A 23,778-nucleotide genomic window follows, 5' to 3' on the forward strand; every position below is an offset into this window, starting at 1 on the left:
GGAAAGTGATATGGAAGCAACCTAAATGTCCATCAGTACATGAATGGATAAAGATGTGGAACATACACACAATGGAGTATTACTCAGCCATAAGAGAAAAACAAATCCTACCATTTGCAGCAACATGGATGGAGTTAGAGGGTATTATGCTCAGTGAAATAAGCCAGGCGGAGAAAGACAAGTACCAAATGATTTCACTCATGTGGAGTATAAGAACAAAGGAAAACTGAAGGAACAAAACAGCAGCAGAATCACAGAACCCAAGAATGGTCTAATAGTTACCAAAGGGAAAGGGACTGGGGAGGATGGGTGGGAAGAGAGGGACAAGGGTGGAGAAAAAGAAAGGGGGCATTACAATTAGCATGTATAGTGTGGGGTGGGCACGGGGAGGACTGTGCAACACAGAGAAGACAAGTAGTGATCTTACAGCATCTTACTACACTGATGGACAGTGACTGTAATGGGGTTTGTGGGGGGGACTTGGTGAAGGGGGGAGCCTAGTAAACATAATGTTCTTCATGTAATTGTAGATTAATGATATCAAAATAAATAAATAAATAAATAAATAAATAAATAAATAAATAAATAAAATGGAAAGTGCAGATTGTGAATTAAATAAGGGACTAAGAGCACTGAAAAGGTATAACCACCATAACAGAAATATAACTTTCCTACATACAAAAGTTTAGGAATTTCTTTTTTTTTTAAAAAAAAGGACAGAGCAAACACATTATGAAGAGAGATTAAATATAATAAAACAATATGACAGAATTGAAAGCAAACATATTCATATCAACAAATGTGGAAGGCTTTGCTTATTAAATGGTAAGATTTTCAACTTGATTCATAAAGACCCAACTATATGCTTTATTCAAGAGACATACCCAAAATAGAATGATGCAGAAAGGCTAAAAATAAAAGGACAGTCAAAGGTATTTCAGGCAAATGGAAACACTAAGAAAGCAAAGACAGCAACACTGATATCAGATAAAATAGAAAGCAAACAAGTGTAGAGAAAGATTTTCTAATTATGATTCCAAATCCATATGCAAAAATGAAAGGAAATAAAGAGAAAAAAAAGAGATACATCTGACACATGAAATAAGTGGCAAACAAAATGACAGAAAAATAACATAAATGAAGTCAAACCACTGACAAATTGGGGGAAAATATTTGCAATACATACAACAGCTAAAGGGCTAGTATCCCTAATATATAAATAAATCCTAAAAATTAGAAGACAAAACCAAAATCCTCACTAATGGAAAAATGGGCAAGACAGGGAAAAAAACTCTTAAAAATGTATACAAAAATAGTCTTCAGAATTGAGAAAAGTATTTAACTAACTATACCAATAATAGGAGAAATGCATAGTAAATCTATACTGAGGTAACATTTCCCATGTATTTAATAGGCAAAAATCATAATGTAAAACTCCATTCTTTCTTGGAGACATTGGGGGGAAATAGGCCTGTCTCCTGTGCTGCTGAAATTGATACAAATTTCATGGAAGTAATTTTGGCAATTTTTTAACATGGCTACATATGCCTTTACTTTCTGACGTAACATTCCTAATTCTAGGAACTTACCCCAAAGACATTAACTCCAACAATATGAAAATACATACTGTTGTTATTTTCTTTGTAACACTGTTTATAACTGCAAAACAGAAAATAACCTATATACCCATACACAAATAATTGAATAAATCCGTACATCTACCCAATGATAAAGTTTTGTCTTAAATGCGATTTCTATGGACATATTTATGATTTCCAGGATATATTTTTTAATTGAAAAAAAAAGCAAAGTTCAAAAAAGCATGTATGGAATTAGTTTTTGAGGAAGGGGAAATAAGAAAACATATATATATATAAAATATAAATACATATATTTATTTATCTGTGAAAATAGATACATACACAGGAAGGATACACCAGAGACTAATGAGATTGCTTATCTACAGGGATGGGTGGGCAACAAGAGAAAAGAAAACTAATCAGGCTAACTTTTTACTGTTTTTAAAATTAAGATACAATTCACATACCATAACATTCACTCTTTTAAAATGCACAGTTCAGTGGACTCTTGTATATTCAGAGTTGTGCAACCAACATGACCTCCAATTTCAGAGCACATTCATCAGTTCAAAAAGAAATGGAATACCCATTATCAGTCACTCACTACTCCTCCCTCCCCCAGCCCCTAGCAATCACTAATCTACTTTAGGTTGCTATGGATTTACCTATTCTGGTCATTTCATGTAAGTGGAACCATATTTTGTGCTGGGCTTCTTTCTTAGCATGACGTTTTCAGACTTCATTCATGCCATGCTATGTATCAATACTCCACTCCTTTTTATGGCTGAATATTCTATGATATATATATATACCACTTGTTTGTCCAGTCATCAGTTTGTGGATTATTTGGGTTGTTTCGTCTTCTTTGCTATTGTGGATAATGCTACTATGAACATTTTTGTTCAAGTTTTTGTTTGAATGTTTTCGCTTCTCTTGGGGTATACAGCTGAGAGGAAATGTGATGTCATATGAGACTCTCATTAGGCAAATGTTGATACACTTCATGGCATTCCACAAGTCTTTGAGGATCTTTTTTTTTTTTTTCCATTGCTCAGACTGGATAATCTCAATGGGTCTATTTTGAAGTTTATCAAATCTTTCTTTTGCCTGCTCAAATCTTTTATTGAGCCCTCATTTTTCATTTGTTACTATACTTTTCAACTTCTAAATTTTTGTCTCAATGATTTCTGGCACATCACTGATATTTTCTATTTAATGACATTGTTCTCAGACTTTTAGCTCTTTAGACGTGGTTTCCTTTGGTCCTTTGAACATACTTAAAATAGCTTAATTAACGTCTTTGTTGAACGAATCCAAAGTCCAGGCCTCCTCAGGAACGGTTTCTACCTATTGCTTTTTTCCTTCTGTATATGGCCCTATTTCTGCAGGTGTCTAATGTTTTACTGAAAACTGGACATTTAAAATATAATGGTGCAACTACTGAAATCAGGTATTACCCTCTCCTCAGGTCTTTGTTTTTGTTGTTTGGTGAGTTTGTGAACTATTTTTGTGAAGTCTGTATTTTTTGTTGTGTATGGCTACTGAAGTCTCTACTTCATTAGCTTAGTGGTTACTAAGAACTGGACAGACTGTCTTAAATGCCTGGAATCAATACTTTTGATTTTGCTGAGGGGCTCTGTGTTGGTGTTGGGGTACGCCTTCAACACTTAGCCAGGAGGTTGCCAAAGCCTCAAGGTCAGCCAGAGATGAGATTAGGGTCTTCTTAGCTTTTTCCCAAACATAAAAGCAGCCCTGTACATGCACGTGATTTCCTTATTTCCAAGAAATATGTCAGAACTTACCAAAGATACCAAACTTACGAATATTTATGGATAATGAATTCTCCAGATTTCCTTTTAAGCTTTTTGATGAACTTCTTGTTTGCCCCAATTGTTATTCGCTACCAGACAGCCACGATATTAAACACTGGCTATACATGTCTTTTAAAAGTGATCTCAAGAAAATAGCTTCTCAAGACAGACTTGCATGTGGGATCTTCCAGTGAACTAACAAACCAGTTAAATAAAGTTCTCAGGAAATGTATCTTGGAAGAAACCCTAATCCTTTACTGCCCATTCCAGGTGCTGCCAGGCTGCCAGTTTGACTGTGATTGTGAACTCCTGGTTTTCAAGACTACCATGGATCTAGGGAGTGGGAGATGAGAACAGGGCAAGCTAAAATATCACACAGATGACTGTTTTTACCAAGATTCAGCCATTTTTCTTGAATAACACTTCTGGATTGTTATAAGTTTTTCATTAATTCCACAGTTCTGAAAAAGTTGCTTGTGACAATGAGTTCTCTAATTGCTTTTTATGGAGACAATTTCTAGCTGTCCTCACTCTTGTCATTTTTGCTGACATCATCCCGAGTGAGTCTCAGACTTAGTTTTGATATGGTATGCTCTTAGGCTAAAGAAAAAAGAAAACTAAACATATATTGAATTTTCATTAGTAGACTTCTATTTTGCAGAGGGGTCGGTTAGCAATTCTGAAACTAACTTCTGTGTATTCTAGGGTTAGGACCGTAAGTAAATATACTGCAGATAATGGGAGCCATTTTTCTCACAGTTAGAAAAAGGACTTATATGACAAAATAACACAGGAGATGGGTGGAGAAGGCTCCCACCAGCCAAATTAAGGTAAACTTCAGCATCAAAATAATGGACTTATGTTTCTGACTGTTATGTAATAACAGGGACTAGATTTGCCCTTCTATATTACATAACTAGAAAACTCTATAAAATATATAAAAACAGAGGTTTTCAGACAATGCACAAAAAGCAGTATAGGACAGTAATACCTGAGAGAAAGAAAACAAATGAGTACTTCAGATCACTGTCTGAAGAGTTTCAGAACTATAATGCAAGGAGAAGGAACACCCAAAATAGCCTAGTGGCCTTATTGGAAGACCTAGAATTCAGAGTTTAGATAGGCTGATGTGACTAGAAATTTTGAGGGCAAAATACTAGGAGAAAGAAGACTAGAGAAGGAAGACAAAAGACTAGAGAGGAAGAAGATGCACAGAAAGTGCTCTGAAGATCTACAGAAGGTTCCCCTCAAGTCAATGGTGTAAAACTGACCTGGGCAATGTGACCCAAGAATCTACCAAGGCCAGTGGGGGTAAAAGTCACTAAAAGGAGTTGGTGGAACAATCCCAGGAAACTACATATGCCCAGGTATAGTTTGTGTTCTCACCAGAAACAACAGGAAGATTTCCTAATAGAAAGCATCAGGTAGAGTTCTAGAATGGCAATGACTCCAGTGGAGCTAAATGAACCTTAGAACAAAGTTTCTCAACCTTAGCACTACTGACATTTTGGGCCGAACAATTCTTTGTTGTATATACTATAGAATGTTTAGCAGCATTCCTGGCCTATATCCATTAGATGTAACTCCCCTTCCCCCAGATTGACATCCAAAATATCTCTAGATATTCCCTGAGGGTAAAACTTGCCCCAGATTGAGTGCTACTGCATGCAAAATCATTAAAACAGCTATTTATGTTCCACATGTTCAAGGAAGTAGAGAAAAACACAAACATGATAAAAGACCAATGGAATACTAGAGCAAAAATAATGTATTGTACCATTATATGTAGATGCAAAATGTGTGTAAAGAATTGTAAAAGGCTGGGAGGAAGGAAATTAAAGTACATTAAAGTATTAAGGAAATTAAAGAAATTAAAGAAATTAAAGTATTAAGGTACATAGGCTATATGTAAAGTAGCATAAACTAGTTGAAGTTAAACTGTGATAAATGAAAGATATATATTATAAAACTTATAAGCTAATAATAAATGAAATGAAGTAATAAAAAATATTCAACTAAAAAAATAAGTACAAATAGGATGAAAGAGGTATCCATAGATCACATAGGAATAAACTTAAAAATAGAAGAGGGGAGAAAGGAAAGCTCCTTCTTATTATAAAAAGTTCATTAATAAATAAATTAGACTCAAGATGAATTTTAAAAAACGATCATTTACAACTACTATTGCAATAATTACTTTAGGTAAGAATCATGAACCAGTGTTAAAATAGCACATGAAAGTTTCAGAACAGGATATATATGTAGTCTCAAAGTATCCCCCTCAAAAAAATATTAACTACAAAGAGAAAAGCAGTGACTTTACAGTGGAGAGTCTTTATGGATGTAACTTCAAACAAGTAGGCAAAGTTCACATCACCAACAATAGGCCACATTACCATCCACCTCCTGATATGCCCTGGGACAAACTTAACACCGCTTCTATGACTTCTTCCCAACCAAAAGTACCCAGCTTGAATTTAATAATGGGAACATGAGAAAAACCCACATAAAGGGGCAATGCAAAACAAACTGGCCTGTACTTCTGAAAAATGCCAGTGTTACCAAATAGTGAGAGACACACAAACTACTTCCAACTAAAGAGACATGAAAACTGCATGTAAGGCATGATCCTGGATTTTTTGTTGCTGTAAAGACACTGGGACAATTGGAAAACCTGATAATCTGTTAACTGGATTGTGGTAATACAAGAGAATAAAAATGACTTTGTTTTTAAAGAGCTGATGTAAAGGGTAGGAGAGAGGATAAGAAATGGAGGGAGAGAAAAGGTGAGAGGAAGAGAGTAGATGGAGGAGGGGAGAAAGAAATGGACAGAAATAGAGAAAGAGAAGAGGAAAAAGAAGAGGAGGAAGTGAGGGGAGGGAGGATGAGAGCCAAAAGTAAAGCAAATGCAGTGAACGTCAGTACTGGTGAAACTGGGGTGAAGGATATTGTATGGTGCAGAACTTGGCCTTGCCTAAAGAGAGGAACTTTGCCTATGGTTTCTGGATGGAGATCTCTTTTACCTGACTGGAATGTCTGTTTAGGTAAGAAGTTAGCTACACTAAAAAAAAACAAACTATGTGATCTAGGATGGGGGCTCTGGGTCAAGGGATATCAGTCCACTTGGAGCAATCATCAGTTGATCATGTCTGTATACTGAAGTCACAATAAAAATTCTGGACACTGAAGCTTAAGTAAGCTTCTCAGATGGGCAATATGCCTGCATACTGATGCCAGGATGATAATGCACCCTCAGGACAACAGAAGCTTTGTGTTTAGAACCTTCATATATAGCATCTCTTCCTTTGGCCGGTTATATGATAAATCTTTTCTCTATAATAAACTATATACCTGTGAATATAATAGGTTTCAGTGAGTTCTGGGAGATTTCTTGTAAATTTTTAAATCTGAGGTTGTTTGGGGAACCCTCCCCCTGAAACCTTCTCCTTCACCTCCAAACCTGCAGCCAGTCTAAGAAAGTGAGCATGGTCTTTGTGGGGTCATCCCTCTAACTTTGTAGTTGGATTCTAACTCCTTGCAGTTGGGGTAAGAAGTCTTGGGGAGACTTGGCAGTCTGGAAGATAGTGCACTCAACCTTGCAGTTTGGCTAAATCTGGGTAGGCAAAGACACATTTTTCTTTTCCTGTAATAATTTTTCATAATTAAAATTTCAGTTGAAAGTAACTTCAATTTTATGTTATTGAAATTGTCAAAATAAAAATTGAAAAAACTGAAAAGAAAAAAGAAAAAACATTTTGCATGCAACACAGCAAACATAATTTTCTCTCTGCATTATCTCTTGAATTACATTGCTCTAGTATTCAAATTTTTAAGCTCTTGGGAAAAAAAGAAAAGGCTTTCCAGAGCTTATGGATTCCTGCTAACTAGAAAGCTTTTCCTGCCATTGACAGTACCTGAGGATATGCACAGAAAATATGGAATGTAGTTATCTTTATTAAGTTAACCAAGAACTGTTTATCTGTCCCAGTGTAGCAAAAGTATAAACTTAAAATGGGTTTTTAAAATCCTGTTTTCCTTTTAAATAACAGTGCTACAATGTCTAGAGTAGTCCCTTCCTCAGTAAGTCATGTCAAACCTCTCTACTCAGCTATCAGTGGAAATGCTCTTTCAACCATACCTCCCTTCAGAATTTGTTCTTTTAACTTCCAGTCTATGATTCCTCAAAAAATGTTTCTAAATGAGCATATAGCCAAGTAACTACATGTTCCACATTCTTGACTTAACAGAACTATTTATATGCGGTGATATAGAAAATACATTTCTGGTTGTCTTGCTACAGTTAAACATGTATATTGCCTAAAAATACTGAAACGTAATTCAGAAATCCAAAATTGCCCTGGGAAACCATTTTAAAACAGTCAGAAAGTATGAGATCATTAATCATTAAAACTATAAAAATTAGTATTTATTTGTATAACTTATCTGTATACCTATGTTAAAAGTTACTATCAGTTTGGCTAACAAGGATAACTTTTGGCAAAGATGATCTATTTTAAATAAAGTTAGAATTTCCTCATATTTTTCATTATTTTAAATATACCCCAAAATTTATTTTCAAGGCAAGACACATGGAGCTAAACTAATAAAATACACTTCATGATAAGCACTAATGAGAAAACCTGAGACAGCTATGACCTCAAAAATCTTTTAGAGAGGGAATGGTCTGGGAATATTGTTAAGAATCAATTTAATTATGTGTTTGATTTATGGCAGGCTTATGTAAGCACAACTTGAACAGACTTAAAAAAGAAAAATAACAAACTTATTCCTATAACCTCTCTAAGGAGGCTTATTCAAACACAAGTTTAAATAATGGGCTCGTAATTTAAAAAAAAAAAGAAGGAAAGAGAATTAACTTTCAGATGGCAAGGTTCACAAAAAGAGGTATTAATCAATCATCAAATGTAATTTTTTTCCCCTGAAACAGAGCAATTTTAGATTGCTGTTCTTTTCGCCTTCTGCTTGCTTCCCATGAAGGATGAAGAGGCAGTTGTGGTTGCTGTTTTGTACTATCAAGTCCTCTTTGTGCACTCCTACTAAACTGATTCTTGATCTGAGGTTCATTTTTCTGAAAACCTGGGAAGAGAAAGGAAAATTAGTGAAAACAAACCACCTGCCTAAATAGCACACAAGAGAAGTATATTTCATCTTCTCAAATCAGTATTAAAGGAAAACATTTCGTTTTACTTAAATGGAATACCTCACAATTTAGAATCTAAGTCTAACAGGAAGTTTGAAGTTGAGATATACATATGAGCGATCAATTTTGGTACACATACTTTCTAATCCATGTAAATAAATGTTTATTGCATGCCTTCTAATGTATGCTGTGCTGTCTGTCTTATTTACATTGATAGTAAGAAAGTAAACAGGTCAGACAACATGGAAGGCTAAAAATATCTTGCATTTTCAAAGGAATATCATTAGCTTGGTATCTGTGTGGAACAGATGTAACCAGACAATTCAAGTCTTTATTTACTAAGATATTGAGTCTCACAATGTTGATAGGAGAAATTATTTTTGAAGTCCTAATAATTGATTCCATTCCCTCCGCTACTGAACAAAAAGTTGTTATTGCAAGGTAAATTACTAAACTTACTTGACATTCTTTTTTAGTCATAAAGTTACCACCCACTGGGTATGAGGGTGGCAACTTGTATTCTGGTCCTTATAGTCTCTTTCTGATGAGACACTTCAATTACACTATCTGGACCAAAAAAGTACTGTTTTGGGGAGACACACTAGCCTGAAAAGACATGAATCAATACATATTTATGGAATTAAAAAAAAGGTAAAAATTTGAATACAGATTTATTAAGCAGTCCTATGGGTGTGTGATTTCTGTATTACCAACTTAGATGTCATTTTCTAAAGTGTTTCTCCTTAAAAAGTAAGTATCATGGACTGGGCGGAGCCAAGATGGCGGCGTGAGTAGAGCAGTGGAAATCTCCTCCCAAAAACACATAGAGCTATGAAAATATAACAAAGAAAAATCTTCCTAAAATAGAGACCACAGGACACAGGACAACATCCAGACCACATCCACACCTGCACGAACCCAGCGCCTTGTGAAGGGGATAAGATACAAGCCCCAGCCCGGCGGGACCCGAGTGCCCCTCCCCCCGGCTCCCGGCGGGTGGAGAGAAACCAGAGCGGTTTTTTTTTTTTTTTTGGCGAGCGCTTTTTGGAAGCCTTAGAGGGACGGGCCCCCGTTGCTGGGGAGGCAGGGTGGCGGGACCGGTGAGGAGGTGCCTGGGAACGGCGCCGGAGGACAAAGAATATCCCGCGTTTCTCCCTGCGAGACCTGGGGGCGGGTGCCTGAGACCGGTGCCTGAGAACGGAGGAGGTCGCGCGTTTTTCCCCTTTTTTTTTTTTTTCTCTTTTTGGCGAGCGCTTTTTGGAAGCCTTGAAGGGACGGGGACCCCAGTGCTAGGGAGGCACGGTGGCGGGACTGGTGAGCGGGTGGCTGGGACCGGCGCCTGAGGACAAAGAATATCCCCCGTTTTTCCCTGCGGGACTGGTGGGCGGGTGCCTGAGACCGGCACTTGAGGACAGAGGAAATCGCGCGTTTTTCCCCTTTTTTTTTTCTCTTTTCTGCGAGTGCTTTTTGGAAGCCTAAAAGGGACAGGGACCCCGGTGCTAGGGAGGCAGGGCGGCGGGACTGGTGAGCGGGTGCCTGGGACTGGCACCTGAGGACAAAGAATATCCCGCATTTTTCCCTGTGGGACCGGTGGGTGGGTGCCTGAGACCAGCACCTGAGGACAGAAGAAATCGCGCGTTTTTCCCCTTTTTTTTCTCTCTTTTTGCCGAGTGCTTTTTGGAAGCCTTGAAGGGACAGGGACCCCGGTGCTAGGGAGGCAGGGCGGCGGGACTGGTGAGCGGGTGCGTGGGACCAGTGCCTGAGGACAAAGAATATTGAGCGTTCCTTCCCTGCGGGACCGGTGGGTGGGTGCTTTTTGGAAGCCTTGAAAGGACAGGGACCCTGGTGCTAGGGAGACAGGGCAGCAGGACCAGTGAGCGGGTGCCTGGGACCGGCACCTGAGGACAAAAAAAAAAAAAAAAAAAAAAATCGCTTGTTTTTTCCTTTTTTTTTCCTTTTTTTTTTCTCTTTGTTTCTGTTCCCTCTCTCATTGTTGCTGCTGTTGTTTTGGTTTGGAGAGTGCTTTTTGGAAATCTTAAAGGGGCAGGACAGGTCACTTAGACCAGAAGCAGGGAATCTGGGGATCTCTGGGCACTCTAACCCCCTGGGCAGCAGGGAGCACAGAGGCCCCTTACGGAGATAAATAGTCTCCTGGCTGCTCCCCCTCCAACGGGGCTCCACCAATTTGGAGGAACAGCCCCAGCCAGGCCAAGCCCACAGCAACAGCGGAGATAAACCCCAAAGCAACTGGGCAGGAAGCAGAAGCCCTGTCTGCGCACAGCTGCCCAGCACAAGCCACTAGAGGTCGCTATTCTCCCAGGAAAAGGCCACAAACCAACAAGAAGGGAAGCCCTTCCAGCGGTCACTTGTACCAGCTCTGCAAACTATCTCTATCACCATGAAAAGGCAAAACTACAGGCAGACAAAGATCACAGAGACAACACCTGAGAAGGAGACAGACCTAACTAGTCTTCCTGAAAAAGAATTCAAAATAAAAATCATGAACATGCTGACAGAGATGCAGAAAAAAATGCAAGAGCAATGGGATGAGATGCAGAGAAAAATGCAAGAGCAGTGGGATGAAGTCCGGAAGGAGATCACAGATGTCAGGAAAGAGATCACAGAAGTGAAACAATCCCTGGAAGGATTTATAAGCAGAATGGATAAGATGCAAGAGGCCATTGAAGGAATAGAAGCCAGAGAACAGGAACGTATAGAAGCTGACATAGAGAGAGATAAAAGGATCTCCAGGAATGAAACAACACTAAGAGAAATATGTGACCAATACAAAAGGAAAAACATTCGTATTATAGGGATACCAGAAGAGGAAGAAAGAGGAAAAGGGATAGAAAGTGTCTTTGAAGAAATAATTGCTGAAAACTTCCCCAAACTGGGGGAGGAAATAATCGAACAGACCATGGAATTATACAGAACCCCCAACAGAAAGGATCCAAGGAGGACAACACCAAGACACATAATAATTAAAATGGCAAGGATCAAGGACAAGGAAAGAATTTTAAAGGCAGCTAGAGAGAAAAAGGTCACCTATAAAGGAAAACCAATCAGGCTAACATCAGACTTCTCAACAGAAACCCTACAGGCCAGAAGAGAATGGCATGATATACTTAATGCAATGAAACAGAAGGGCCTTGAACCAAGGATACTGTATCCAGCACGACTATCATTTAAATATGATGGTGGGATCAAACAATTCCCAGACAAGCAAAAGCTGAGGGAATTTGCTTCCCACAAACCACCTCTACAGGGCATCCTACAGGGACTGCTCTAGATGGGAGCACCCCTAAAAAGAGCACAGAACAAAACACACAACATATGAAGAATGGAGGAGGAGGAATAAGAAGGGAGAGAAGAAAAGACTCTCCAGACAGTGTATATAACAGCTCAATAAGCGAGCTAAGTTAGGCAGTAAGATACTAAAGAAGCTAACCTTGAACCTTTGGTAACCACGAATCTAAAGCCTGAAATGGCAATAAGTACATATCTCTCACTAGTCACCCTAAATGTAAATGGACTTAATGCACCAATCAAAAGACATAGAGTAATAGAATGGATAAAAAAGCAAGACCCATCTATATGCTGCTTACAAGAAACTCACCTTAAACCCAAAGATAAGCATAGACTAAAAGTCAAGGGATGGAAAAACATATTTCAGGCAAACAACAGTGAGAAGAAAGCAGGGGTTGCAGTACTAATATCAGACAAAATAGACTTCAAAACAAAGAAAGTAACAAGAGATAAAGAAGGCCACTACATAATGATAAAGGGCTTAGTCCAACAAGAGGATATAACCATTCTAAATATATATGCACCCAATACAGGAGCACCAGCATACGTGAAGCAAATACTAACAGAACTAAAGAGGGAAATAGACTGCAATGCATTCATTGTAGGAGACTTCAACACACCACTCACCCCAAAGGATAGATCCACCGGGCAGAAAATAAGTAAAGACACACAGGCACTGAACAACACACTAGAACAGATGGACCTAATAGACATCTATAGAACTTTACATCCAAAAGCAACAGGATATACATTCTTCTCAAGTGCACATGGAATATTCTCCAGAATAGACCACATACTAGCTCACAAAAAGAGCCTCAGTAAATTCCACAATATTGAAATTCTACCAACCAATTTTTCAGACCACAAAGGTATGAAAGTAGAAATAAATTCTACAAAGAAAACAAAAAGGCTCACAAACACATGGAGGCTTAACAACATGCTACTAAATAATCAATGGATCAATGAACAAATCAAAATAGAGATCAAGGAATATATAGAAACAAATGACAACAACAACACTAAGCCCCAACTTCTGTGGGATGCAGCGAAAGCAGTCTTAAGAGGAAAGTATATAGCAATCCAGGCACACTTGAAGAAGGAAGAACAATCCCAAATGAATAGTCTAACATCACAACTATTAAAACTGGAAAAAGAAGAACAAATGAGGCCTAAAGTCAGCAGAAGGAGGGACATAATAAAGATCAGAGAAGAAATAAACAAAATTGAGAAGAATAAAACAATAGCAAAAATCAACGAAACCAAGAGCTGGTTCTTTGAGAAAATAAACAAAATAGATAAGCCTCTAGCCCAACTTATTAAGAGAAAAAGAGAGTCAACACAAATCAACATAATCAGAAATGAGAATGGAAAAATCACGACAGACTCCACAGAAATACAAAGAATTATTAAAGACTACTATGAAAACCTATATGCCAACAAGCTGGAAAACCTAGAAGAAATGGACAACTTCCTAGAAAAATACAACCTCCCAAGACTGACCAAGGAAGAAACACAAAAGTTAAACAAACCAATTACAAGCAAAGAAATTGAAACAGTAATCAAAAAACTACCCAAGAACAAAACCCCGGGGCCGGACGGATTTACCTCGGAATTTTATCAGACACACAGTGAAGACATAATACCCATTCTCCTTAAAGTGTTCCACAAAATAGAAGAAGAGGGAATACTCCCAAACTCATTCTATGAAGCCAACATCACCCTAATACCAAAACCAGGCAAAGACCCCACCAAAAAAGAAAATTACAGACCAATATCCCTGATGAATGTAGATGCAAAAATACTCAATAAAATATTAGCAAACAGAATTCAACAGTATATCAAAAGGATCATACACCATGACCAAGTGGGGTTCATCCCAGGGATGCAAGGATGGTACAACATTCGAAAATCCATCAACATCATCCACCACATCAACAAAAAGAAAGACAAAAACCACATGATCATCTCCATAGATGCTGAAAAAGCATTTGACAAAATTCAACATCCATTCATGATAAAAACTCTCAGCAAAATGGGAATAGAGGGCAAGTACCTCAACATAATAAAGGCCATATATGATAAACCCACAGCCAGCATTATACTGAACAGCGAGAAGCTGAAAGCATTTCCACTGAGATCGGGAACCAGACAGGGATGCCCACTCTCCCCACTGTTATTTAACATAGTACTGGAGGTCCTAGCCACGGCAATCAGACAAAACAAAGAAATACAAGGAATCCAGATTGGTAAAGAAGAAGTTAAACTGTCACTATTTGCAGATGATATGATACTGTACATAAAAAACCCTAAAGACTCCATTCCAAAACTACTAGAACTGATATCGGAATACAGCAAAGTTGCAGGATACAAAATCAACACACAGAAATCTGTAGCTTTCCTATACACTAACAACGAATCAATAGAAAGAGAAATCAGGAAAACAATTCCACTCACCATTGCATCAAAAAGAATAAAATACCTAGGAATAAACCTAACCAAGGAAGTGAAAGACTTATACTCTGAAAACTACAAGTCACTCTTAAGAGAAATTAAAGGGGACACTAATAAATGGAAACTCATCCCATGCTCATGGCTAGGAAGAATTAATATCGTCAAAATGGCCATCCTGCCGAAAGCAATATACAAATTTGATGCAATCCCTCTCAAATTACCAGCAACATTCTTCAATGAATTGGAACAAATAATTCAAAAATTCATATGGAAACACCAAAGACCCCGAATAGCCAAAGCAATCCTGAAAAAGAAGAATAAAGTAGGGGGGATCTCACTCCCCAACTTCAAGCTCTACTACAAAGCCATAGTAATCAAGACAATTTGGTACTGGCACAAGAACAGAGCCACAGACCAGTGGAACAGATTAGAGACCCCAGAAATTAACCCAAACATATATGGTCAATTAATATTTGATAAAGGAGCCATGGACATACAATGGCAAAATGACAGTCTCTTCAACAGATGGTGCTGGCAAAACTGGACAGCTACATGTAGGAGAATGAAACTGGACCATTGTCTAACCCCATATACAAAGGTAAACTCAAAATGGATCAAAGACCTGAATGTAAGTCACGAAACCATTAAACTCTTGGAAAAAAACATAGGCAAAAACCTCTTAGATATAAACATGAGTGATCTCTTCTTGAACATATCTCCCCGGGCAAGGAAAACAACAGCAAAAATGAGCAAGTGGGACTACATTAAGCTGAAAAGCTTCTGTACAGCGAAAGACACCATCAATAGAACAAAAAGGAACCCTACAGTATGGGAGAATATATTTGAAAATGACAGATCTGATAAAGGCTTGACGTCCAGAATATATAAAGAGCTCACACGCCTCAACAAACAAAAAACAAATAACCCAATTAAAAAATGGGCAGAGGAACTGAACAGACAGTTCTCCAAAAAAGAAATACAGATGGCCAAGAGACACATGAAAAGATGCTCCACATCGCTAATTATCAGAGAAATGCAAATTAAAACTACAATGAGGTATCACCTCACACCAGTAAGGATAGCTGCCATCCAAAAGACAAACAACAACAAATGTTGGCGAGGCTGTGGAGAAAGGGGAACCCTCCTACACTGCTGGTGGGAATGTAAATTAGTTCAACCATTGTGGAAAGCAGTATGGAGGTGCATCAAAATGCTCAAAACAGACCTACCATTTGACCCAGGAATTCCACTCCTAGGAATTTACCCTAAGAACGCAGCAATCAAGTTTGAGAAAGACAGATGCACTCCTATGTTTATCGCAGCACTATTTACAATAGCCAAGAATTGGAAGCAACCTAAATGTCCATCTGTAGATGAATGGATAAAGAAGAAGTGGTACATATACACAATGGAATACTACTCAGCCATAAGAAGTGGAAAAATCCAACCATTTGCAGCAACATGGATGGAGCTGGAGAGTATTATGCTCAGTGAAATAAGCCAAGCGGAGAAAGAGAAATACCAAATGATTTCACTCATCTGAGGAGTATAGGAACAAAGGAAAAACTGAAGGAACAAAACAGCAGCAGAATTACAGAACCCAAAAATGGACTAACAGGTACCAAAGGGAAAGGAACTGGGGAGGATGGGTGGGCAGGGAGGGATAAGGGGGGGGAAGAAGAAATGGGGTATTAAGATTAGCATGCATGGGGGGGAGGGAGAAAGGGGAGGGTGGGCTGCACAACACAGAGAGGACAAGTAGTGACTCTACCACATTTTGCTAAGCTGATGGACAGTAACCGTAATGTGGTTGTTAGGGGGGACCTGATATAGGGGAGAGCATAGTAAACATAGTATTCTTCAGGTAAGTGTAGATTAAAAATTTAAAAAAAAAAAAAGAAAGAAAGAAAAGGGGGATTACTCCTTAACAGGATAAAACTATTGGTAAATCAAAGATCAACGCATGCTTTAAATATCCTTAATGTTGATCACTTAAAGGGTGTCAGATGATCAGCTATGGAGGTACTCTTTTCTGATAATATTCCTTTCTCTTAATTAAAAAAAAAAAAAAAAAGCAGTTACTGTGTGCTGACCTCCAATGAGTTCTGCACAGTGGTATAGAGGGCATGTCAAAGTGTGGGCAAAGGGTCTGTTTGTTTCTACGCAGAAGATCAAGGCCTAGCTTGGATACCCAGAAAATGAACTAAGATACGATATGAGGAGGAGCTTCCGGCATCAGCACTCTCTGGAGGACTCGTGCCGGGGGATGATCATCAAAAAGCCTCCACAGGGATCCGGACGATGCTGCGGTTGTGGCTGCATCCAGCCCACCGTCTCCTGGACTTGCCATAAGAAGGAGGAGGGAGATGTCTAGGCTGGCATGTGCATACAGTGAGACAACGAATTTGACTGGATCTGTACTGTTGGAACTCAACCAGGAGTTGGGAGGGGTGCAAGTTGTAGCACCCCAAAATCTCATGACTATAGACTATCTATGGTTAAAAGAACATATGGGATGTGAACAGATCCCAGAAATGGGCTGCTTTAATTTGTCTGATGGTTCAAGTACAGTTGGACAATATCCATCATATCATAGATAAATTTTCACAAATGCCTAGGGTGCCTAAATGGTTTTCTTGGCTTCACTGGAGATGGCTGGTAATTATAGATTTGCTTTGTTTATGTCTCCGTATTCCTATTATGTTAATATGTGTGTGCAAATTAGTTAGTAGTTTAAAACCTATACATACTTAAGGTACTATACAAGAAGATATGTCAAAGAAATAATCAATCCTCCCAAGTTTCCTTCATATGCTACATCTATAGCTTTTCTTCTTCCTTCCTAATTACAAACCTTAAATAGAATTCGTGCCTCATATCGAATTTACCGAGTATCATAATTCCTCCAGGTGGTAAAGATACCTCGAGACAAGTGCTGGGCATAGAAGCCACAGGGCATAAATCTGCAAAGAAGTAAAAAGCTAACCTTTGCAAACAATATGGCTTCTCTCTCACTTACCAACTTTACATTTCCCTGTATGGCCCCGGAAGATGACTGGTTAGCCAGAGACGGGTAAGATTCCTCAAGGGAGGAACAACCTAAGACAGGCACAGTCGCAGGGGGGCCATCAGGTGAGAATTTGGGGATCAACAGAGGTGAGGCTCAGAACCTCACCCCCCCTGCTTTGAGAGAAATCTTCTGCATCCGTGGATGTCTTGCTGCCCTTGTCTAGCCTGGATTAATACTTAGTCCATAGGCACACACCTGATCATCTGATCATCTATATTTGCCTTCTTACAGCACTAAACTATGTTTTCTACCTTTATCTTGCATCTACCTACCACTTCAGCATTTTATTAAAAATAAAAATAATAATAATAATAGGAGAAATGTGGGATCAACATATAAATCAAGTACAAAAATCAAATGAATATTCATATTTGACCTGATGGTTTATAGGTCATATTGCATGATCAAAACCGAAAGTTTCTGTGATGAATGCCCTTGTACTGTTCACCATGTAAGAATTTATTCACTAATGTAAGAATTCGTTCACCATGTAAGAACTTGTTCGTTATGCTTCAGAAGACTGGAGACTGACGAGAATTAGGCTTGAGATGGATTAATGATTGTACATTGAGCATTGACCCCCCTATACTGAATTTTATTGTTGTTAACAACCATTTGATCAATAAATATGAGATGCCCTCTCAAAAAAAAAAAAAAAAAAAAAGTAAGTATCATGAAGTCATATTAACAGGTACACAGCCTGGGACAGCATTTCCAAAACATCACTAGTGTATGTAGTGTATGTCTATCTATCTATAATAAATATTATGAATATATAAGCTAATAAGCAAAACAAACATAAAATCCTTTTACTTGGGTTTCCTCATTGGGAAGATATGGGAGTGCCTAAAGTACAGTTATCCTATGTTTATGAATATAAGGTAAATGAGGCAGATTGCCATGTTTTTGCCAAACTTAGTTTTCTTTTCCTTCTAGGAGCACAACCGGAAGGTATTTCCCTTCACACCACCGTTGGATGAGGCCATGGGATCTGAACAAATGCCTTGACTATAAAAACCTCTCATTCTATCCTCTATTTTCTCCCTTTCTCCACTGAGCAAAGAGAACTCCTAGAGGCACAAGAGGGAAGACGACTGTAAGGAGCAGACTGTGATGAACAAGAAATAGATCACTGAGATTTAGTAGCTATTTATTACAGCAAGCAGTCAACTGTGAATAATACTGCAAGTGGTACTGTGTGGTTGGGTACGGACATTAAAATAACAAATCTGGCTTTGGCTTAGCAGTTCAGCAGTACATACGTAGCAAGGAAATGGGATATCTGAGGCTGAAAAAGGGGCACCCTATGTGTTAAAAAAATTGGTATAACTATTTATTGCCAGTGATGACGTGGGAAGCAGGCTACATGCCTATGGAATTTGCAGCACCAGGGTAAGTGGCTGAAAGAAAGAAAAGATTAGGTTCTTTGGAAATATACTACAATAAAAAAGAAGAGTTTGGAAGGAATTGGCCAGCTCACAGGCAAAACCTAAAGGGAACAGAGTCCAAATATTTGGGAACTTAGGTTTAGAAAAGCCTCTGGGCTCCAAACAATAAAAGGTAAGACTGAGAGAGGTTTTTAAGCAGTAAAGGCTCAGAAACACTCAGACCTGCCTCAGAGATAAGAGTAAAGGTATAGCCTTCCCAGCCCAACTTCCGTCTCAATGCAGCAGATACTCTGTGACAGGGGGCGGGTTGTGGGGGTGGGTGGGACAGGGACAGACACAAACATAAAAAAAGCAAGTTTGAGCACTAGCTCGAGGGAAGAGTTTCTGGTGTGGTGACTATCTCATAGATGGACTGACTGAAAACACAGAGGTCAGAAATCTACTGAGTCTTTGAGGAAACTGCATTGTAAAAGAGATCACAAGCCTGGACTGGAAAAAAACTCTTGACCATTAAGACCTTAAACCATAGACTTTAAACCATCTTCAGGACCATATACTTTTACCAAGCACTTGGGGCAACCCCCAAAGAGATCATACAAAATGTCCACTTTAGATATGGCCATGGAACAAAGACCTTCTCAAAAGTACAGTCAGGGACCATGGAGAACAATGGGTAAGGAAGTCCTTCCCCGATCCTTAACAGTTTCTGCTCAAGGAGATGTGATGTGTGCCTCTCATTTTTCCCTAAAGTGATTGAGAGTTTTTACTGTGGCTACCTGTCCCTGCTCTGCCGCTAAGTATCTGCTATGAGGTGGGGCAGTCTGTGTTTTGAATGCACAGGACACTGAACTGTGAGCAGCCACATCGATGAGGTAGTGAAAGGCGCTGCACCAACACCCAGCGATCCTGGGCTTTGAGACGGACACAGCCACTGCATGGGTCTTGGCGGGTGGCTTCCTTTGGAGAAAGGCTAGGCTGAGAGTCCTCTCTGTGTGGGAGGAAAAGCAAAATCGGCATCTGGTAATCGAAAAGAGGCCAGTGGCAGATAGTTACGTGTTCAATAAACTCCACTTTTCTTGTTTTCTCCCAGCCACATAATTAGACTGCAATTCTTAGTTCCTTTGTGGCTACATGTGGTCATATAATTGAATTCTGGCTAATGAAATGTACACACAACTGATTCTTGCTACTTTCTGGCCCATGGAAACCTCTAGCAAAATTTTCCATGTACTCTATTCTCTTCTGTTGGCCAAATCAAGAACACTTAGGAACTGGAGGAGAAAGGAGCAAAAAGATGGAAGGAACTTGATGCCTGAATGACTATGTAAAACACCACCTCTCTGCTAATACAGTGGACTGTGATGTGAGTGAAAAAAACTTTTTTATTATTTTAAGCCAGTGAGAGTTAGGGATTATATACAGAAGTCAGTCTACTCAAATACTCAAACTTGATTTGTTATGAATTAATCAGAAAATATTCCGGTTTTACTCTTAACCCAGGAAGCAAACACTTGTTACTGAAAGTATAATGGCATGGAATTGACTAAGATATACCTTATATAATAATTTACTTAAGAATATGTTGATTTAGTTCAAGATAAATTAAACAGACCTATTATTTCCTGGTAACTTTTGTCTGTATTTTTCTTATTGGCAGGACATAGGTAAAATAAAAAACAATCAAAAAATTTTAAATTACACTGGTAATTTTAAGATCCTCTGTTTCCATTTCTGTGAGTACATAATTCATTCAGGTTATTATCATTTTCATTTTTTTCATCCTTTCACTGTGGCAAAGCATTGCATAACTGCATATGGAAGTCAGGCAGCCATTAGTACTTACCTGAGGTTTTGCTTTTCGGAGCCTGCTCTCTGTAATTTCTAAAAGAAGAAAAACACCATCAGGACTTGAGAAAGATAAATTATCTGATCTTCATTAGATAACATAATAAAACTGTTATAAAACTCATATTATATTCCCTCATGCCACCAGCATTTAAAAAAATCATAAAACCCCTAGGTTTTAGCTACATCACATGTGGTAATTTTCCTCTCTCTACCCTTTTAAGGACTTCTGGTCATAAAATATCCTATCTTGGTTACCTTGTATCTACTCTTAAGGACTATCTAGACAAAGAATTTCCAAAGTCTTCTCACGGGGGAATGAATCACATATAACAAAAATTAAGACTTATATTTTATGGTAGAGGGAAGGGGTAGTGGTATATTATTTTCAAGTGAGGAAAAAATGTAGCCTTTTGAGGCAGGTTTTAGAGTTATAAATAATATTTTCACTATTTTCAATTCTCTAAGATGATTGTGTGTTTTTCTCATACTCTTCCTTCATTGGAAAATCTCAATACCACAGTTTTCTATTCTACTAAAATTTATCCCTGACTTATAAATATAGAGAAAAACAGTTTATTGAAGAAAAAAGTTATTACTGAATAAATTAGCTAATCATGATCTTTATTATAAAATGTGAAGAGAGATATCCCTTTCCAAGTTAGAGTTACAAGTGAAATTAAACTTGACTTATAACAGAACAGCATGAAAAGTGGTGGTTAACTACAGGGATAGGGACAGCAGTCCCACCAAGTATAAAGTCGTCTGGAGAAACTCAGTGTTAGGACAAGCAGCTGGATATACTGAAATACGAATACATAATCAAATGTTTGATGTTTACAATAGTGGCCCTGGGTCATCAAGAAAAAAACTATTTTTCAGAAAGTTCTGTTTAAAGAATGAGATAAGAGACATACCCAGAAGTTTTTCATCAAAAGCTAATTCCAAGTTTCAAACGTTTATAAGTCAAAAGAATAAACTTAAATTAGCTAGACAAATTATTTTGCTATAGGATAAACCTGGCATTGCCATATATGTATTTGTATATATTATCTCAATATAAAGTTGGAGAAGGCCAAGTCTAAACACAGGATGTATTGTATAAACTAGCATTATTTATGGGTGACAGGCTCTTCTCTTATTTTAGGATGTACAGTTACTTCATATTTTAAAAAAAATTAAGAACCGATAATTATTTCAGAATACAAAAATATACTTACCTTCTGGAGCTTTTAGATCCAGATAAAGAATGGAAAAACACTGATTCAAATTTCCTTGTTTCTGTATTTGGCTTATTTTTGTCATTTTTTATACCCCGCTGGGTTTCAAATATATCTTCTTCAGGTAACACTTTCTGGATGGTTTTTTGTTCCTCAGCTGAAGCATGGAAACTACTTTCCTTCTTTCGTGTCCGTCTGACTTTCCCAATGAAGAAGTCATCACCACTATCACTTTCCTCAGACATGGAAGACTGTTTATAAAACCTTTCTTCAGTGCTATCATCAAAATACTCCCTCTCTTCTTCATGCAATTCCTTTCCATCACTGCTACTGCTACATGAGTTATCAGACTCTCCCTTTTTTTTTGTTTTACGTAACATTTTCCCTTTTTGGTCAGCAGGTATCTTTTGGGGCTCAGAGGGAACTACAGGATCCTTTTCAGAAGGCTTTGGTGGAGAGACTGGAATGTCCACTGCTTTGGGTTCATGTTCCATCTTGGATATTTTTGCTTTTGAATGTATTGGTTTCTTTGCCAATAATTTGGCTTCTTTCTCTTTTTGGTCACTGATAATAGTTCCTTCATGTTGTACCTTACTGGTATCATCATTTGAACACAAAGTGTCCTTGGAATGATTTTCTTCGGAAACATTCTTTGATGATTTAACCTCAGCAACATTTTGTCTTGCATCTTTAAAAGCTTTGACAGTAGCTGCAAGAGAAATAGCACATGACTTATTTCAGCATCAAAACAAATTTTATAAAATAACATCATTTCAGTATAGTATTTTAAAGAATTACTTGTAAACATGTAAGAGGACAACTGGAATTTGTACTAAATATGTTATAAAGGGTCTGAATTCGAAATGTCAACTTTTTAACAACCAAACATTTAAGAAATGCTTAGAGGTGTCCATTTTAAATCTCCCTAAAAAAAAAAAAATTGTCCTAGCATGTCTTGGAGTTTATGAGAGACAGTGAAAACTTCACTGAATATAAATAAATAAAATAAGTGGTAATTTTAATTTCTGTAGAAATAATGATATGATTGTAGGTTTCAGACATAAAAATAATAAGTATCTTCTAATTTGACACATTTAATTACTTCAATACATTTTATAAAACACACATAAATGAAAATTATGTGACTAAGTGTGGCAACATCTAAAGTAATAAAATGAATTATATCAACATTTAGAAAATCAATTATATTCCATATCATGAATATATTACTATATAAATACAATAATTTGTATAGTAATATATTTACTGTATATTATGTAAATAGTACTTTTTATACTTACATATTAGAATTTAGGAAAAAATGTAATTTAGTTTCTTGAGACATCAGATACATTTCATATTTTCAGGTATCTTCCCATTTTTGGAAATATTGGAAGAGATATTTGTAATATAAAAGATCCTCAAAAGGAAAATAAACCATAAAAATATACAGTCACTTATTCAAAACTGTATACACAAATGCTTAACTAATTATATTTCTTACAAGTCACCTAACTCCTACCTTTTAGCACATCTATTTTTTTCTTCAGAAGAGGGTGCACTGCTAGTCTGGCAACTGCTCTTTCAGTTGCAGTAGAATCATGCTGCAAATTGAACAATAAACAAAGAGGGATAAAAATAATGTGGCACTATTAAGACATGAATAAAATTAAATATATCATAATGTTGAAAAATTAGAGATAGGGAATAGGGATTAATAATCTCATTAGATAAACCACCTGTATAATTAATCCATGCTAAAGGTAAGTAAAATACATGGTGACAAAAATGTCCTTGAACAATTAAAATCATGTAATTAATTAATAAATATTCTTTTGGGTATTTTATTTTGAATACCTACTGTTACTACTATATTCTCAGAGCCTTCCACCACAGTGCCTCATGTATTAGCCAACACTTTATAAATATCTGATGATGAATGAATG

The 23,778-nt window shown here is 37.6% G+C and overlaps 1 protein-coding gene across 3 annotated transcripts in view; it reads right to left on the reverse strand.

Annotated features, from left to right (window-relative positions):
- Positions 1 to 1,874: 1,874 nt before the first annotated feature.
- SRFBP1 (serum response factor binding protein 1) overlaps positions 1,875 to 23,778 on the reverse strand; it is a 106,605-nt gene continuing 84,701 nt past the window's right edge. For 2 of the 3 annotated variants that reach the window (XM_073221252.1, XM_073221250.1), the window contains 4 exons: positions 23,355 to 23,436; positions 21,833 to 22,541; positions 20,611 to 20,648; positions 18,028 to 19,755 (listed from right to left, as the gene is read on the reverse strand). In XM_073221252.1, coding sequence (XP_073077353.1) covers positions 19,502 to 19,755; positions 20,611 to 20,648; positions 21,833 to 22,541; positions 23,355 to 23,436 — 1,083 coding nt within the window. In that variant the 3' untranslated portion in view covers positions 18,028 to 19,501. Of the gene's footprint in view, positions 8,489 to 18,027; positions 19,756 to 20,610; positions 20,649 to 21,832; positions 22,542 to 23,354; positions 23,437 to 23,778 lie in introns of those variants that run through there. The other variant, XM_073221251.1, reaches the window with a different exon arrangement.

The sequence above is a fragment of the Manis javanica genome, chromosome 14 (assembly GCF_040802235.1).
Source record: "Manis javanica isolate MJ-LG chromosome 14, MJ_LKY, whole genome shotgun sequence".
NCBI lineage: Eukaryota > Metazoa > Chordata > Mammalia > Pholidota > Manidae > Manis > Manis javanica.